This window comes from Pelecanus crispus, chromosome 1, assembly GCF_030463565.1.
Source record: "Pelecanus crispus isolate bPelCri1 chromosome 1, bPelCri1.pri, whole genome shotgun sequence".
Taxonomy (NCBI): Eukaryota; Metazoa; Chordata; class Aves; order Pelecaniformes; family Pelecanidae; genus Pelecanus; species Pelecanus crispus.
The window spans coordinates 68,994,549-69,013,958 of record NC_134643.1 but is presented as its reverse complement, the minus strand read 5'-3'; the positions used below and the strand labels follow the sequence as shown (position 1 = coordinate 69,013,958).

The following is a 19,410-nucleotide window of genomic DNA, read 5'->3' as shown; positions in this document are numbered from 1 at the left end:
ACTCCAGAGAGGTGGCTGGGGTGCATATCCCACCTCCTGGGAGAGCATCCTTCCACCCTGGCCCACTGGAGAGACAGGCAATGGAGACACGGAGAACAAGCCACCCAGTGCTCCCCACAACCCCACCCGAGCTGCAAATAGTTTCAGCTCTTTCCAACCAGAGACCATTCCCTCCACCCCTGTTGCGTTGGCCTTGCTCAATCTCTGTGCATTGCTCAACAAGACTGGGAGTAGCTGCCAGTAACAAGCTAATTCCCACCTTGGGGCAATAAATCCCAGACCAGAGGTGTCCAGGTGCCTATTTTGGAGCACGTAGGCACCATGTCTGTGTTGCAGAGGAGCCATTGGGTGGCACTGCTTCGCTGTGCGAAAATGTCTACCAGTGCAAGGTCCCGCAGTCCATGACATCACAGAGCACCACAACAAAATACAACACCATGCAAAAAGCAAGATGCCAGACCCCTAGCCTGAATAGTATATTTTTCTTTAGTATCTAAATAATGGCTTTCCTCAAGAAGGATCTTGCAGTGCTTTCCTCAGGCAGAGCCTGCTGACTACCTACTAAATAAATTAATGGGGCACAGTATAAAGTTCCAGCATTTCAGCAATGCAAATATTGTATTTTTAACCCCAGTGCTCATTTAATTGGTTTACACACTCTAGACCAAATAATCTCCTGATGAAAACCGATACTCATGGAGTTTTGTCCACCAACAAAGGTTTTGAGTATTGGCATTTTTTTAAGCCAAATCACTTCAAAATGCATTTAATTCCATTTCTAGCTGGAAAGCAGACCTTGAAAACAGCCTGTGCCTGTTGGGGTACTGAACATATGCTGCTGTGGGAATTTTATTTTCATATCTTTTCAGATCTAGCTTGGTTTTCCTGAGACTATCTATGCAACATAAAACTAACATTGACGCTTCTCGGCATCTCCTTTACAGGAGTGGGGAGAGACATCTGTAGGGAGATTTAGAAGCACTTGAGGTTCATCCAAGGCCAACGACGTATCTTTCAGGGTACAACTTTTTCAAAACATCCAGCAGCACTCTCGGTCTTCTCCCACTGCTGAGCAGGCAGATGTTTTTGAAAATCATATCTACAAAACATCCTGGACAGCAGCTGGGCTTGCACCTCAGTCCGTAAGTCAGCCAGTGCCTCCCCTGCTCAACACACAGGGGCAATGCACATCATTAAGAGAGACACATTGAGTGTCTATGACCACTGCAGAGCTTTCTAGAGTTATGGCTCCCCAGAGCTCGCACTTGCTGGAGGCTTGTTGCACAAAATCCTGCAAGTTAATTGGCGTGGTGCTTCACAGCATCTCCTTGTGCCTGCCAGGGAAGACTGCAGCCTGTCATGGGCTCACTATCAGCCACTTCCTTCACGCCTCGTCATGTCTCCAGGAGGGTTATTTACACACCATGCCTGAAGTATCAAAAGTCAGTGGGTTTTTTTCCTGTTGTTTGTGTGTAGGGAAGTGTAGGAGTAAACCAGGAAACATTAGTTTTGACTTTGGCAGAATATGCAAGTGCAAAAAATAGAAAGTGCACTGCACTGTGTTTGAACCACAATTTTTGGCAGGAATGGGGCAGTTTATCTGGGTTGGCAAGCAAAGATGAGCACAACGTCAGAGTGAAATTACTGAGGAATTTTTGTTATTTGCAAGCCTGAATTTTGCCAGGGCACAAATTCAGAACCTCAACCTCTGTCACTAATGCCATGATGCCTTTTTTGATTACAAATACTTGTTTTGGCTTCGTATTTATTTCACACTGGTACTACAGAAGAGCGATGGCTGAGAGGTAGGACAGCCATCGTTCCTTCTTCCCAAGCACCACTGGAGCCAGGCACAGTGTGAAAGGGGCAGAATGGGTAGCTACCACACACTTTAAGCTTACAATATTTCATCACTGAGTCTCAGCTCTGTTCTGGAGGGACCAGAGTGACACAGTAGTTTGGTTTCCACTAGTTGCTTGTCAAACTTGGCCTTGCTTATAAAGCTGTCAATAAAAGGCGGCAATTACAGCAGCATTTTTTTTTGTCGTTATGTGGATGCCAGAAAGTGCCTGAGTCCAGGGAAGTTGGATGGGAACCAGGAGCCCAGAAAACAAAGGCTTTGGATGTCATTACGGAGCTCCTGAGAAATCAATTCACCCCACAGTATCTTACGTTTTGTTTTCACAGATGACTGTGGTTTAAAAGCCACGTTTGTTTTTATAGCGGTGGCACTCACCCTTTACAGTCAAAGAGCTGCTTTGTCACCAAGTAGAGCTGCAAGTGCTCCAAAGACCATAATGATCCACTTGTGTGCCTGGGATTTTTGTTTGATCTGGCCATGCTTTCCTGGAGAAACGGCAGTATTGTCAGGGTGCTGCCCAGCTCAAACTGAAGAGGACAACTGCCTGTGCGAAGATGGTGAGAAATACTGAAGGAAACAGCTGGGCTGAATGCCACGGCCGCACAGTGCCTGCATTGATTACAAATTTCAGTACGCTGTGCCATCACAGCAGCGTGGGGATATTTAGTTCCGAGCTACAGTGGAGGCACATCTATTGCTTTTGAAGCTTTTGACACCCTTTTAGATGTGTACTGCTGAATAAAACAAATCAAAGCAAATAAGGCAGAGAGGGAAAATCCTTTGTTCCTTCTCACTTACCGGTATCAACCAAGAAAACACCGTAGTTGTTATGCAGATCGGAGCTCTCTGGACAATTCTCTATGCCAGCCTTATAGACGTCCTCTGCTTCCTTAAGCCGTTCCTTAAAAGAGAAGGAGATTTCTTAGCCGTGGCAGAAAGGGTGTCAGCACCATTTGCCACATACCTGCATTTTGTGACAACTCCCTCACTGTATGGGGAGCTTGGGGCACCAGCCTACCCCACCTTCTAGGAGGCCAAAATTTTACACCATGGCATGGATGCGATATAGCTGCCATCTGGTACCCCAAAGCAATTCAGACAGCTTTCCCCCATACATTTGCAATTGGAGCTACCTGTGATACAAAAATAACAGCTGGAAAAGATGGCTCCTGTGCAATGTCAGCGAGCCCCAGCTGGGCATGCACCCAGCTGGGAAACACACAGCGACAGGGGTTGTGTTGGTTCTGTTGAGAAATATCTGTCATCTGGGGGCTGATATATTTTAATTTATTTGTTTAATGAGCATCTTGCTGGCTAATTTTTCCCCTCTGGAGCTCTGTTGTTCGTTTCCTGAGCAGTGGGGAAGACACAAGGAACGAAAGCTTGGCGTGTGTGATGGCTGGGAGGTGGGGAGCTCGTGCAGGTGGATGAGAGAAGCTGGGTGAGGATGGTGGTGATGAAAGAGTGGGGAAAATCTGACAGATTCAGATTAAAAGCAGGCATCATCAATGCGTGAGATATAGTTCACTGGGATTGATGGGATGTGCCACTGCACTGATTCCCAGATGCACCGAGCCCTCACATTTTGCATAGATTTCAAGGAGGTTTGTTGGTGCTGAGCATTTCTGGAAAATGCAGATCTTTTCTTTGGGAACACCCTGCCTATGGAAAAGGTCCCACTGGCTGGGTTCTGTCTAGCCTGAGCTACAGGCAGCCTGGTCCTGAAACAAAAGAAGGTTTCCATTTTCCTCCATCCAGCCAGTGCATGCTCACTGCCTGCACACTCACTAGCACGGGTTATCACAGTCTTCCTCCCTGCCTAACGTCAGAGCTTTGCTGTTGGGTGTATTTATGGAAGGAGGCCATGAACAGCAGGGAAAAGCACAGTGCAGAGGGGTGCCAGGCAAGCCTCCAGCACCAAAGATGCTTTTTTCAATTCTTCCCCTTCCTTGGAGCAGCACAGCCCTACGCCAACAAACTCCACAGCCTCCTGGCGATGCTCCCAAGTGAGATCAGCCATCCGGCTCTCCGATGAGGAACGCCTGGAGCCACCAAGGCAGACCTCCCGCTCGGGAGCTGAATCCATGTTGAAATAAGAAGTCGGTCCATTCCCAGCTAGGGACCCTCCTTTCCTCAAGTCCTGCAAATCCTGGAGCCTACGGGGCTTTCTCTGGATTTAAAGGGTGTACCTGATGGCAGCTTTTGCTCTGTAGCTGCTTAAATGTGTGGACTCCTTTCTCACCTCCTATTTCAGAACTGGAGAGCTGGAATTAATCGCATTGAAAGAGTATGACCTGATGAAAGCACACCGTTTGCTATGGTTAAGTGCTTTCACATTTACATGATAAAGGTCAGCCAGCAGAAAAGATAGTGTGTGATAAAACACAGAAACACACTTTTAGAAAGTGCCTGAGTTTGGACATTTTGGATATATTTATTTGAATTTGACATGATTATCCTGCGGGGTCAGGAAAAGTGTAGTGATTGTCAGAATTGACAAAAATGAAGAACAATTTTTTGAGAAAGCATCTGTGTCACCAAGACATTAACAAGCATATTTTCAAAGATTACTGTATTAGTTTCTTTTCCTCTGATTTTAATTTTCAGCCGAGGAATGTGGCTTTGTGTGCACATATGTCAGTTTTCTTCATTTTATTTACTGATCATAAACCCAATCTTTAAAGCAAGGAAGGGTTGTGTTAAACTGAACTAGCAGTGTCCCACATCAAAACATTCGCACTCACCGCTATTGAGCACTTTTAGCATTTTTATCATGGTTGCATTGCTTTTTTGGCACCTAACATCCTGACCCTGCATGCCTCAGGCTCAGCGCAGAGCCTGGGATGATTTCTCTAACAAAGTGTTTGCATTAAGGGCAGTCAGAAATTGGGAAGGGTGGGCCCAGCTTTTTGCACCACAGCTTTCTCCCTCTCAGCCTCTCCTCTTCTTGGGAGAAATGCTGTAAGTTCATCAAGGGTTGATTCTCATTAACACTTAATAACGCCACTCCCAGACCTCCATGAAACATTCATCAAGCTCACAAAGTTCAGAAGATTGGCTTAAAAAATGTATGAGATTTTTATGATATTAAAAAAATTATGCATGTGAGGATCTCAGTTGAACTCCAGGGTTTTTAAGTCTGTTTTTTTATGACTCAGTTTTTCAGTCTGGTTATGACTGAGTAGGCTCTCCTTTGCAGCTAAGTGGGTTAAAAAGTTTCTTTTTCTTAGCGTAGGCTGATATTATTACACACACACACACAAGAAAATCACTTGAATCCAGAAACTAGGGCCTGAAAAGAGGCATCAAGTAGCGCGAGATGGCTGATGAAACTGCAAGAGCTGGGAAGAAGATGCTGTTCAAGTGCATCAGAGTAAATCCTGGGGAAGCAGCACTACAGGAGTGGTGTGGAAACGGCAGACAAAAATGTTTGATTTCTCATATTAGCACCACTGCAGTGATCATGGAAAACAACAATACATTGTGACTGAGTTAGGATATCAAGCAGAAAGAGCAGTAAGAAGGGAAGCATTTATAAAAGCAAGCCAAACTGTTTTATACAATGTGGCAGGGTTTTTTTTCCACATCAGCTCTGGCTTCAGAGCCAGCTATCAAGGAGAGAAAAGGGCAATTACATTGAGTTACAGGCTAATTCCCTGGCACATGAGACATTCCTCTCAGTAGCATTTTTTACAGCAGTGGGAGGAAAGGACCCATAAGCCCCATTTCGGATTCATCGCCTTTAAGATAGGCAGGGAAAATGCTATGCGGGACTGACCAAGGCAATCCCAGCACTATTTCACTGAGCCACGTCCACCCATTTCCCCCATTCTTAGCGTTAGTGCAAAGCTGGAGGAGCAGCAGTTTGTCATGGGCACAGTCACCTCATGCGAGTTATTTTAATGTGCCACTTATGGCACTTCAGCCCCTTTCTATCGCATCCCAGCAAGAGGGAACCAGGTTGTGCTCCCTTCCCCAAAGCTCTGTTGCATACTGCCTGACATGACAGATACCCCCACAGCTGTGAGATGGACTCTGGGCCACAAGTAGACAGAAAAACAGATTTGCAGCTTTTAGCCATTTTGGATGCTATTGCTTGGACAAAGAGGAAAACCCAAACCAGAAAAATGGGGTTCTGTCATCATCCTTTGGGCCAAAGATGCCAAAACTTCTGCCCGTACCCCTCCAGGAAGTGCACAGCGTTAGGGTGTGATTCCGCAGCCCACAGCCATGGGCAGCAGCACGTATTTGTAGGACAGCCCCCACTGCGGTCACTAGGATGGGTGTGCAAGGCAGGAGCTGCACAATCAGGTAGTCATCTGCTGTGGCTGAACATGAGAAGGTGTTAAAAGCCTGCAGGAAATTACTATTTTCTGAGGAAATTGTACTATCTCTTTTCCCTACCGCTTACTCAAGTCACAAGAGGATGAACAATCTATAAGTAAGAGGAGATTAATTATTGCTGGACTTACTAATGGCATTTGCTCTGGGCAGAAGGCCTTGGGACTCTATAATGGTTTTATTGCTCTGTTGACCTTACAATCGATGGTTCTAATTAATAATTTCAATTAATATTAAAACCAGGTATTACTGCGGAGGACTCATTTCCTATACTTGCAGGAGACTCTTCATTGATGGGTTTATTCAAAACACAGTTCCCATTCAACAAGGCTCTTCTTTCAATTCATGTACTATATTTCTAGGTCCCTGCAGCTGATATTGATAATATTCAAATATTTGAGTCACTTAAAAGGGAAAACAAAATAGCACATCTTTCACTAATCCACATATATCATAGGCGAGTTTTGCAGTGTGCCTACATCATTAAAGAAGCCTAAACCAGAACAAGATCACTGCTTATAGTTTTGCTGAAATTTATCCACGTCCCTTACAGAGAGAAGATTTCACTAACCAGATTAATGGAAAACAGGGAAAGATGACACTCTTTTGCTTTGCCTGTATTTGCATTTGGCAACCTTTTAAGAAAGCTTTAGCACCCTGTGCTATGGAACAGTTAGATCTGAAACTTGGGGGAGACAAAAAAAATCGGTTTTCAAAAGTTTGCAGAGGTGTGCTGGAGCTGTGCAGTTATGAGGACCTCGTCACCCAGCCCTGCAGCCCCAGACTGGGGCCACTGGTTGTGGCCGCAGTCCATGGGAGCAACGCCCAGAGCACAGCATCCCTCATATGCTGCTGCAGGCGTGGGGAAAAGCAGGGCTTGGTGGTCATCCACATTTGTGGCTTCTTCTGAACTCAAGCACTTTGTGCCTCAATTTCCCTTTTCCTCCACGGGGACAATATTTCACCTCACAGGGACCTTGTAGAAATAAATTATCTAACTACAGAGAGTAGTGAGAGCCCCAGGTAATGAGCGTGGGGAACAAGCCCGAGAGGAAATGAGTAATCCTGCCTCCAGAGTGCAGCCTGAGCCATGCGCAGTAAATAAGGCCTGGGGGCACATACTGAACAATGAGGTTAAATAAAATATCAAACAGCTGCTCATTAAGAGCAACATAAAGCTAGCTAGCCCTCCCACCCCCGTACATGATCATCTACCACGGTAACTAAGGGCTGTATTCCAATGCGTGCATGCAAAGGGCGGAATCTGAGCTGCAGAGGCCACCTGGTTTCTGACATTTCCTAGTTTTGGAGTGATTTATTACGAAATCTCAAGGTTATCTGCGTAGGCGTGTGTGTCTGAGGGGGAAGCACTCGCCTATTCTGCTGTCACAACATTCAAGGTGCGATGGATTAAGACTTCGCCATAGATGCAGGGAGCTGCAGAGAGGGTATTTACTCACAACTTCAACAATGATTTAATTCAGAGCCATACCATGTGGGTGTAATTACTCACTGCAAATGAGTTGCCTCCTATCCTGAAAAAGTCATCTCTAAAGCAGCCTTAGAGCTCTCTGCAGGCAGCCGCGGACTCACGCCTGCCACTGCATGCGTGCAAGGCAAGGGTGCTCCATTGGGATGCGCAGGAGGTGTTGCAGCTGTGGCAGCAGAGCATACACACATGCAGAAGGCACGAGAGCTCAAGCGACGCCCGTTACCTGTTCGGCTAGCAGCGAGGCCAGGCTTGAGTAAGCATCTGCGAACTCTGGGCCGTACTTAATGGAGTCCCGCAGTAGGATTACAGCTTCCTCCTTCTTCCCTTGGGACCTGCAGGACAGGGAAGGAGGGAAAAAAAGAAAGAAATGTTCCTGAAAGCACATGTTTAGGTCATCCCACTACTTTAAAGAGACATGAAAGTCCCCGGCTTGACCTTTTCAGCAAAGACCAAATGATTCACTTGCGCCTCCTCTCCACTGTGTGCGTACCCAGCATCTCCTCGGCCCATCGCTGTTCCCATATGTTATTCACAGGAGCTGGGAGGACATAGGCTTTAATGAATCTGCCATTTGGTCTGCTATGCTGGTGAGTGTCATACTGAGCCCTACGCAATGATCCCAGTGAAAACAAAACACACCCAAAACAGTGCATTCCTCAACCCCACGCACTGAAGAGCAAGTAGTATTTTATTTTGCCTATCAGGCAGTACAGGCCACAGGCTCCGTCTGTTGAGTCATAACCACCAGGTTTTGTAAACTTCTCCAGTCCTACTGTATATCTCCTCTCAATTATTTCTCTTTATGGCAAATACATCAAATTCTGCCCCATTCATCCCATCAGGAGTTAAAGATACATGAAGGACAAGATAGCAAAAGCATCCCCAGGCATGAAGTACTGCACAAGAGCCTCCCAGCGATGTCCTTGGGAAGTCACATGCCCTATGGGAATGGATGCTGGTGGGGTAACACCGGGTTTGCTGTCAGCTTCTGGAGGTCTGGCCCCAGTCACGTCACTGAGGCACTGACTGACCTGGGAACAGGACACTTGCTCTCACCAACCCTGCTCTCACATCAGTAGGTTGGAGACACCAAGACATTTGCATTTCCTTAAAAAAAGCCTGCAGGGTCTTTGCATGTTCCTAGACAACGAGTGCTGATGTAGATCCACTTATGACTTAGTTAAATTAATACTTTGAAATTAAAATATTGCTAAGTTAAATCTGCCGGGGATCTCTAAATAATTCCTTAGCAACTTGATCATTAGGCTAGAGGAGTCTGTTCTTCAGATCCTAAGGATTATGATCAGAGATAGTTAAGAGACGGCTATGCTGATGAGCTAGGTTTTTTTCCCAGCACTGCTCTGCATTTATTGCCATGGAAAATGGAAAAGGTTTCCTGAACTAAAATCTAAGGGTGTTTATTTATTTGAGCTACACTTTCTCCAGTATCGCTCCGTATTTCTTTCCTTGGAAAAATGAGAAGGTTTCCTGAACAAATATCTAAGGATGTTTAGCAAGACTGGAACAACATTTTCCTTGTGTTGGGCATACAAAGAATATGAATAGCAGGGCTTACAAAAAGAAACAAAGGGCTCTGGGACACAGAAAATATGTGAACACCTTGCCACTTTGGCCTTAGATTTCATCTGAGTGACACGGTCAAGTAACCAGATCTTGTTTATAAGGTGCAAATTTCAGCTGATAATATATGTGGCTTTGCAGATTTTTTCCCTTTCTAGTTGTGTAACTGGAAGAATATTTTGCCTGTGTATTAAGCTAAGTAAAACCAGTTGTGCTAGACTTTTTCTTCTTCCAGTGGTGTTCCATATAAGTTACACGAATGAAGCAAAAACAAATAAAGAACCACTTTTCTCCTACACTAATTAAAGACTAGCTAGCTTGTCAATTTATAAAACTTTTGGATCCCTTGGCTGGAGTTTCATGACACATTTTTATAAATCAAAAACAGATGACTGCTTTATAAAGGTATTGATGTTTGGCAAAAAAATGTAGGAAATGCCGCTACAGAAATAAAAGGATTAAGTGATCCACCCAGCAGCAGTAAAAGTTCCCATTAACCACAAGCATGCACTCTGAACATGGGGCAGCCCTCTTAATTACTCTTTTTTTCAAAATGGCCTTTTTTTTCATTTGATCCAAGAACAATGTTTGTCTCCTGAAAATGGGGGTAGAGTAGGAAAGATTATGGCATCTTTTTATGTGACAGACTGAATTACATTAAAAAAAGCAGATCCAGTAGTTTCTCAGAGGGCTCAGGCCTGCAAGATACCAAGCACTCTGGCCAAGTACTTAAACGCGTACTTAACTTTTATGTATGCAAGTTGAAAATTAATTACTGGCTGAAGTGCTTTCCTGGATCAAGGCCAACACTTTGCAGGATCGAGGCCGTTGCTTATATAAATCTCCCGCAATTTGGGAGAGCACAGAGTGTTGGAAGAACAGTCCGATACACTACCATAAACTAGGGATCTGGAGCAGGAAAAGCTAGGTAATGTATACCTTCACTATGACAGAGAGAGGAACAAATTCAACTGACACGGAGAGTCTATGATCATTTAATCCAATTTTTCCCCAAATTACCTAGCCTTACAATACCCTCCTGACTCCCTCTTCCACTCGAGATCCCAGCCTCCCCTCTACAATCACCATGCTCAAGCCGAGAGCAAGGAACAGCTCTTTCCACTGGGAGCATCTCTTCCATATTTTGCAAGTGCCCCACAGCTGGAGAAGCATCAGCTTAAACCACCCCACAGAAGTCGGGTGATGCATGGGGCTGTGGGCTGTTAGCACTGGAGCAAATTCCATTTGCAACAGAAAGAGTAACCTAGAAACTAGTGCTCTAGAGGACTTTTCAACTTTCAAGATTTGTTTTCCTTTGTGAAGTTAGTTTGACTGCATTAAAGCCAGAAGCACAGAAATCAACAAGGGCTCCACAACTGTTCTGAACATCTCGTCTTGGTTTCACATCATAATCCAAGGGGAGCTTGCAGTGTCTAACTCTGCCTGTCTGAAAGGAGGCCCCTAAGCCTGTTTGACTGCCTGGTTTAAAACTGATTCAGATAATTTAGATGCACTCCTTTGCCATTCATCTGTACTAAGTGGATGGCACCAAAGTGGGGGAGCGGGCAATACACTGCAAGGCAGGGCTGCTTTTCAGAGTGACCAGGTCTGACGGGAACCTCATGAAGTTCAACAAAAGTAAATGCAAGTCCTGCACCCGGAGTGGGAGAACCCCATGCACAAGCACCGGTTGGGGGACGACTGGGATCCTGGTGGACATCAAGTTGACCACAGGCCAGCAATGTAGCCTAGATAGCAAAGGCGGCCAACAGTGGGTCCAGGAAAATGGTCCTTCCCCTTTATATGATACTTGTGAGACCACACCTGGAGCAACATCTGTCCAGAGTTGGGCTCCCCAGTGCAAGAAAGGCATGGACTTACTGGAGGAAGCCCAACAGAGGGCCACTAAAGGCGGTCAGGGCTAGAGCACCCATTGCATTGAAGAGAGCCTGAGTGAGCTGTGCCTGTGCACCCTGGAGAAGAGTAGGTTCAGGGGTGACTTCAGTGCTGCCTGCAACTACCTGGTTGGAGGATACAGAGAAGCCAGAGCCAAACTCTTCTCAGAGGTGCATGGTGACAGGACAAGCAGCAACAGATGCAAGTAGGAACATGCGAAATTCTTATTAGATATAAGGAGAAATATTTTTCACCACAAGGGTGGTCAAACACTGGAACAGGTTGCATGGAGAGATTGTGGCATCTCTGTCTTGGAGGTGTTCAAGATTCAGCTGAACACAGCCCTGAGCAACCTGATCCAATTAGACTTGCTCTGAGCAGCGGGCTCAACCAGATGATCTCCAGAGGTCCGTTCCAACTGAAGTTATTTTTTTAATCTACTGTAAATTTGACACTGCCAGAGTTGGAGGTTTTTTTATAAACAGGCTACGACGTGTATGTGATACTGAGGGATAACTACAGCACTTCATGCAACGCAGAGTATCCTAACCAGAGACCATCCAGAAAGCCAGATGCAGTACCACTGAACATTATCCCTCAGTTTGCTTCTTCGAATGGAAGGGAGGAATGTTTCACTCTGAAAGATATTAAATCGCAATACATGTAATATCTATCTGATGTTTTTCAGCATCTTCAGACAGTTACACAAGCCTGTCAGCACATTCACATACACACATATCCACAAGCCTGTATCAGAGAAGGCATGCAGTCCTCCTTCCTCTGAATACATGGGTTTGCTAAACGTGGACTAAATCACAGCAACAAATACACAGGATACATTATGTGTTACTCTACATTCAGAAGAGAATCAGTCCTTTGAATAAACTCAACATTTCAGTGGACATTGTTTCTAGGCATTTCACTTTCCTCTTGAAAACACACCATAACACTCTCAAAGCACACAAGAGTTATGAGGCTTTTCTTCATAAGAAGTAGTGTACTGAATATTGGAGTGCTTTAGGTATGGATAGATAAAGTACCGCAAATAAGACGGCCTCTCCCATTCTTCCTGCAACAGAAAGCTGAGATAAATATTTACTTCAATGTTCATAATATTTTATTTCTTGTCTCTTTACAGAAAATCCCACAGGCTATAAATTTGCGAGATATTCTGAATGATATTTATCTCAGTTTTTCAACCTGTATCTCAACAAAACTGAATCTATATAGAGGAATTAAATATTTATATAATAGGAAACTTCAAAACAAAACACAAGAAAGCAACATCAGGCTGCTCTGTGTCACTGATCACGTACCACGAAAGCGGAGAAAGAGGTTTCTCACTTTTAGGTAGGCCATCTTTTGGGTCTATTTTGACTAAGAAATCTGTCGGCATTGTTTAATTATCTACTCTCCAATATTTATAATAGGCAAGAAAATGAAGACATACAACTTTATTGTAGGATGTGTAAGCAAAACCAGAGGCCTATTCAGCCATTACCCTGCATTGCTTCCTGACAACATTCATCTTCCGTCACATAGCTGTCTACACTGTGTGCAAACAGAAAACGGAAACATCCTTTTTCATCTAGGACTTCTGCAGACAAAAACTCAAGAATTCCACCCTGTGGTCCTCAAACCAGATTTTTACTCCAGCTTAAATCACAAGCACTGGATGCTTAAATAGAGAGCTTATTTACAGGGAATAATGAGAGGCAGATTCCCACAAGGGAATAGCAAACCCCTCCCTCCAAAATCCTGGAGATCCCCTTTCTCAGCACTCCAGAGGAGGTGAAATCTAATATCCACCATCAGATTTTCACACTACAAGCAGGGGTGGGTATAAGGAACTCAGCAGAATTCAACTGGGAATTCCCCACGCCAGACAGTTTTGTTACGCGCCTCAGCACAAGAAGTGCTGTTACTGGACATAAGCCTTAAGTGTTACAGATCTGGCTCTTCCTGATCTGCACCATGCACTGAAGCCTCTGCAAAGAGGACAGGAAAAGCTTTTATGGCTTGACCATTTATCCTTTCTCTGCCATATGTTTAAAAATCAAAACACTCTTCATAATGTCTCATAGCACAGCCAGAAAGTAATATATGCCTGTAATATTCTGCAGATTTTCATTTATTACCGAGATTATGCTAGCATTTAGTGTTTGCAGAATACTGGTTGCCCTATATACATATATATGAAAAGGTAATTTGGAGAGCCAGGTAGAAAACATAAATAAAAACAAAGTTGTAGGAAGGGGGAGCTTGAAATCTCTGCCTCATTGCTGCCTGGTCATCTCACAAGTCACCTCATGCTCCAGCATGCCTGATGATCTCTGCTAAGTTGATGTATGATCCATGAAAGGTCCTGGCAAAGGGGTGTGGGCTAGTGTCTTAGGGGAGACATTCATATAGGATCTGACTGCGCAGCATCTGCTTTACGTATGTGCTAATCCCTCCACCATGAACTCTACCTATTTTTCAGCAGGTTTTTTTAAAGCTGAATAGGGAGATGAGCACACCCAGTTTCCATTATAATTAATACCATTGGTGTGTCCAGATGCAGTAGGTTGTTTTGGAAGGCTAAAAAAACAGTCTAGAAAATGGGAATAAAATGAGTGTAGGAAAAGGGCAGGTGGAACCTGAGCACTTTCTTTTAACAAGTTCAGCACAAGCATCACACACCTTTAATGTACTGCAATATATAGCACCATAGAAAGATGCAGAGCACATACAGTACAACAGGATACACAATATCTTAACTATCACATTAGGAAAAACATGACATACTGCACACAAAACAAACAGCAGTTCTAAGAGACTTTCTCAGGTCCCCTTTGTGCTTTGCCAGTGCAACAAATCCAGTTTCTACCCATCTGCTGGGTCACAAGAGTGCATCAACAGGCCAGACTTAAGCGTTATGGACATGGGATGTCCTGGTGCTGCTTCTGGTTAATATTTTATATTTAAAAAAAAAAAATCACAGAGAATAATAACTAAGGCAAACATGATGGATTAAAAGGACAATTTTTAAACAGCATTGCCACCTAAGATTAATTTCAATCAACCAAATCTGATGAATAATACAAAGACCTTCCATTTCTCTTGTAATAAGACGGTCTTTACCATTTTCCTTTCTTGTGAGTATTTCCAGTAAAGCACTCACCTACTTTCTATTTAAGAATTACCCAGCTGCCATATTCTAACCCCAAACCGTCAGGTTTACTTGTAGTATTATTCTGATAACTACTCCACTACTGAATGAACCCAGCAGAACTTCAGCAATACACTTAATATCTGTAATATAAACTCACACTCAAAGTAACATTTCAGAACCAGAGAGACCAGGTATGTTTTGATGAGACAGTGCCACTTTAAAACCAGCCCAACTAAAGCCTGATCTGCTCTAAAAGATTTACCAGAGACCTATTACCAGCAAAATAGGTGCAGTTTATATCAGCAAAAATTGTACTGTTACTGCTGTAGTTTATGCAGTTCTGTCAGCAAATAACATGCTACCCTCACAAAAACTAGGGGGTTTTTGCTGGTGCAAAATAGTAATGCAGGAATAGAGAGAGATACATATTTTTTAATTGCACCCCTAGCAGATCTTATCATACTGGCAAAGCTTCTTGTATAGATTTAAGTTCAGTCTTTAGATATGGTTAGTCAAATTAATTTGCATTATTATGATCGTCTGCTATTCTCCTTGCTAAAGGCTGACACTGTAAATAACAAGGAGTGAAATTATGGGCTGATTAACTTGTTTTCTTGCTTAGCAGAGTAACCGTATAGGGATATAAGCCAGCTTTCCCCTCAAATCCAGACCCACCCCCTCTGCAATGGGATGAACCTTCTGCTGCTGCTGTGAGCACCTCAGAGTTAGGTGCTTATGCCTAAACTACGCATTGACCTTCCATACAGCTAATGAGGAGAAGTGGGAACTTGCAGAGAGGGATTTGTTGGATCTGTGTTATTTATCAGATCTGCATCAGGTGCCTGTCTTTGAACAACATGGCTTGCTCCACTGGAAAGGCTTACACCTCTCCATTGAGATGGGAGTCTCAGGTGACTAGTTGGGTTTAGGCACCTCATTCTTTGATGCTTGATTTGGAACAAGTGCATTCCCTCCAGCTGAAACACAAGTGTAAACAGCACCTGAAGTGATGTGGCAGACAGCATAAGGATACCCAAGTTAAGCCTCACCTTTGTGCCGGCACCCTTGGCTGGCAATAAGAAATAACAACATTTGTTCACCAGTTGGTAGAAGAAACTACTTTGGTGCTGAGTGTAGAGAGAATGTGAATTTCCTTGGTGCCAGTTCTGCATTCAACTTACTTGAGCAGGTTGCCAAGATTGAAGAGAGCTCGATTGTGCTGAGGATTTAACCGAAGGGCCCGTCTGTAGTAGTCCTTTGCCTCCACCACGTCTTTGGTCAACGTCCCCAAGTTGTTGAGAGCACTTGCGTGACGAGGGTACAGTCTAGGAAAAATGAAATATCAAGTTACAGACACTCATTAACTAACACATAAAGCAGAGGTCACTAATGCTGCCACCACTGCTATTTGGCACTCGGTAGAGCGAAGGACGTCAGCTATGAAACACTGTTTTCCCTTCATTTGCTGCAGGTCCTGATGGGATCCTGAGGAACCTTTTCAACTCCCAAAGAGATTGCAGATCAGATCTTCTCCTACAGTTCCCATATGCCTCCAGGGCAAAAGGGAACACGGAACACCTTTGAAAGCCTATTTTACACTCCAAGTAAAAGGCAAAGTGACTAAAGCAGCTTGAATGTCTTTATTCAAAATGTTTTTCAAACAAGCAAGAACTGCTTTGTCAAAAATATGTTTTCAATGGAAATATGTTTTGACTTATACAGAAACCAACAAAACACTGTTTAAATTGATCTGTTTTGTTTTGTTTTTTTTAATCAGTTTTCCACAATAAAAGTGATAATAAAGTGCAAAAGGAAACTTGAAATCAGCTGTTGAACAATGTTTTCAGGACCAAGCAAAATGATAAAAAAATCTGGAAACAGACTGCTTAACAGTATGAATTCCCTAAGTTCCTAGTTTTATTTTTTTACCGCTTCCTTCGGTTCTGCTTTTAACTGATCTGTTGGTCTTTACATCTACCTGTTTCAGTTATAACACTACATATTGGGCCCAGTGCATCTCTTAAAATTCTCCATGAATTAAGAAGCACATCATGGTCCATTCAGCTGCTTAAATTCTCAGGCAAAGTTGTGCTCCCACGTTAATATTTTGCTTTGTAGGTCTTTCACCAGAATACTCCAGAGGTGAAAGTGATCCAGGGCAAGATTTAGTACCCAGGACCCTTTGTGTTATTGACGGGTGAAAACTGAGGTTCATTATGATAAATAAATCTATGACAGTAGCATACTGAGGTCCCAGGCAAGCTGGGAGACCAGCTGTGCGAGAAGGTCTCATGCTCTGGTATGAAACAGTGCACCGGTGCTTGCCCACTGAACTCCTCCAGATGATCATTTCATTCTTGATAGGGAGGAAGCAGGTTATGATGGTCAAGACTTCGGTTTGAGAAGATCTAGTTGCAAATCCTGCTGCCACGACAGATTTTCTATTTCGGACCGGACAAGTCGTCTGACATTTCTTTGCCTTAGGTCCCTGTTCATGGGAAAGTGATGTGGACAATGACATTAAAAGTAGTTGGGTATGATAGCCCAGAGTACAGCATGAGGAGGGGCACTTAAAGGAAGAAGAAGGGATTAAGACTCTATAATACAGTCTGACTCTGAAGTTTGCAACTGGTTTTAATCTAAGACTTTCCATGGTGGGTTTCTTTTGCCTGGAGTTTTTCATTATGTCAGTTCAGCCCTGGGATTTTCTGTGCTTAAGTACCATGAATAATTTAGCATTTTATACACTGCTGCAACATTTGTATCAGTCACATTTTTGCTCCACTGCACGTAAGTGATTCTGGCAGGGTATTACTTGGGGGTGAAGCTGGGAACACACAAGGGAACTCCAGGAGAAGTGGAGATGCACCAGTAACAAGCCCAGGATGCCTCCTACAACTAAGTAAGAGTCCCAAAATCCTTTTTCCACTCAACACCAAGCAAACAACTACAAAGCCACACAGTCGAGGAGAGAGCGTGCAAGGATGCAGCCACGTTTTTAAAACTTCGCCTGTTCTACTGACAAAGGATAAAGGTAGCGTCCACCACTCGCAGTAACTAACGACTGTGGACTCTCTCAACATCCCTCACGTACAGATTAGCAACCCGTCTCTCAGAGGTAACCACTTCTCTTGCTGCAAGGTCTCAGGTGCAGATTACGCGTCTCAAGTGTCTGCACTACCCAGTGGCCATTCACCCATGCTACCTGCACTCCCTGCTCAACTAATTTTTGAAGAGTTCCCTAACTGATCTTGTCACAGAGGAGCAAAGAGTAGGAAATCCAAGGCTAGACTGCAGTTGGCACAGAAACAGCATTTCTTTTCATCACTGAAGCTACCCAATGAGCCTGCACATTTCAGGGTATGAGAGGCTGCCTGCGCTTGAAGAAGCATCAGCAAAGGACAAGATGGTGATGAGGGTATAGTGTTGAGTGGCCTAAAAAAAATCCACTGGTCATCAAGGAAAAGCCTTCCCAGCAGAAGCAGGCTGGGAGAAATGCTTTCCACAGCAACAGCAGGGGGGCAATGGAAAGGACCAAGCTCACTTGCTCTTCAGCACTTGGGATGCAGCTCTGTGTGATACCTTGACCAGGATCTTGAGCAAAGAACGTCCTATCTACCGTAGGGCAAATGACCGAGGGCTCAACCTTGTTTCCCATTTCTTCCATGGGATTTTGATGTTGTTTGGGACCAAAACAGGTTTGGGAGTTACATTTTTGAGGCTTTTTTCCCAGTTGGTTATGATCAAAGCCGTGCACTACTTCTGTCAGTACTCACACATAAAAACAGCTCTAATATCTGACATGAAGTTGCTTGAGTTATGAGCGGGCAAAAGTATTTCAGACAATTCTTGGGAAAGTCAGAAACAGATTAACATTTTACAGCCCTAAATCTGATGGTTTTGCTCTCAAACTTTCAGAAATTAATTCTGTTCTTGGCCTCTAGTGCTCCCGTGACATTTTAGGCCCAGGAGATTTGCTTGCACCAATTTGGAGAGGAATGAAAACTCAAGATTAAAAAAGAGAACTGATTTCACCTTTAAATTGCACAGTTCTGACCAGCAGCTCCATAAATACACTTCTGAGCTCTGCACTAAAACCTCTCAACAGCGAAGCACAGGATGCAAGCATGTCTCCTATGCATCCTGGGCTCTATTTCTTGTGTTTTACATTTATTCATTACGTCTCATTGCCCTTTCCAAGAAATGTAAGTGAAAAACCAGAACCTCAGCTAGCACAAATCTTCAGCTTAAATCCACTTAGCATCTGGCCCGAAGAACTTCCGACATTTGCAATTTTACATATCTGAACAAACATTAGGAGAAAAATCTGAGCACAGTGAGATAAGGCAGTGGTGTTGGGCTTTGCCATTAGGGTTCAGTTCTTTACACTTTTATATGGAATATTACTTCATTATGGCGGTAGAGTAACATGCCACTCAACTGAGTTTGGCCCAGAGCATAACCAAGCCCTAAGAGAGCATCACCTCTAATAAAGTAACCAGAGCCAGAGCCTGAGCCCACGACCATCCACGCTGTTGTACTGTTAACACGATCCCTAACTGGTTTACACCACCCTCAAATAGTTCCCAGGAGTGGTCCATGGCTGAGACCAGACCGGGGTCTGGTCCCAAAAGCCAGCTCGGGCTCAGCCACTGTCTCTCGGAGGATACAAGCACCTACTGAATGCTTGCAGGTCAATTTATGCCAGTTGGCTTCAGGGCTAGAGAATGGGGACCAGGCCCTTTTTTATTTATTAAAATGGATGATGACTAAAGGACTAATGGCATTACTCAAACTACCCTCTGTTCATGCACACCCACTGCTGTTAATAACAGCTTCCTGGGGATAAAACCAGAGTAGAACAAAGTCTTGTGGCTGGATTTACAGAGCATCATAAAACTTGACCACAGGTGACTAATTAAAGCAACATTTACCCAAGAACTCTCAAAATGTTTCTGCAAAACTTACAGATACACCATTTGCAAACTATTTTGCTTTTTGCTGTATGTGATCTATTTTTTCAAGGAATGGTGGCACACATACCTTTTTTCTCCATTTTTATGTTATCGGGAGATTTGTGCTGTT

At 43.9% G+C, this 19,410-nt stretch overlaps 1 protein-coding gene across 1 annotated transcript in view; it reads right to left on the bottom strand.

Annotated features, from left to right (window-relative positions):
- Positions 1-19,410, bottom strand: part of TMTC1 (transmembrane O-mannosyltransferase targeting cadherins 1) — a 144,643-nt gene that overhangs the window by 4,214 nt on the left and 121,019 nt on the right. The window contains exons 12-14 of the mRNA XM_075727001.1: positions 15,507-15,650; positions 7,918-8,026; positions 2,660-2,762 (exon numbers count right to left, since the gene is read on the bottom strand). Of these exons, the coding sequence (XP_075583116.1) occupies positions 2,660-2,762; positions 7,918-8,026; positions 15,507-15,650 (356 nt within the window). The remainder of the gene's footprint in view (positions 1-2,659; positions 2,763-7,917; positions 8,027-15,506; positions 15,651-19,410) is intronic.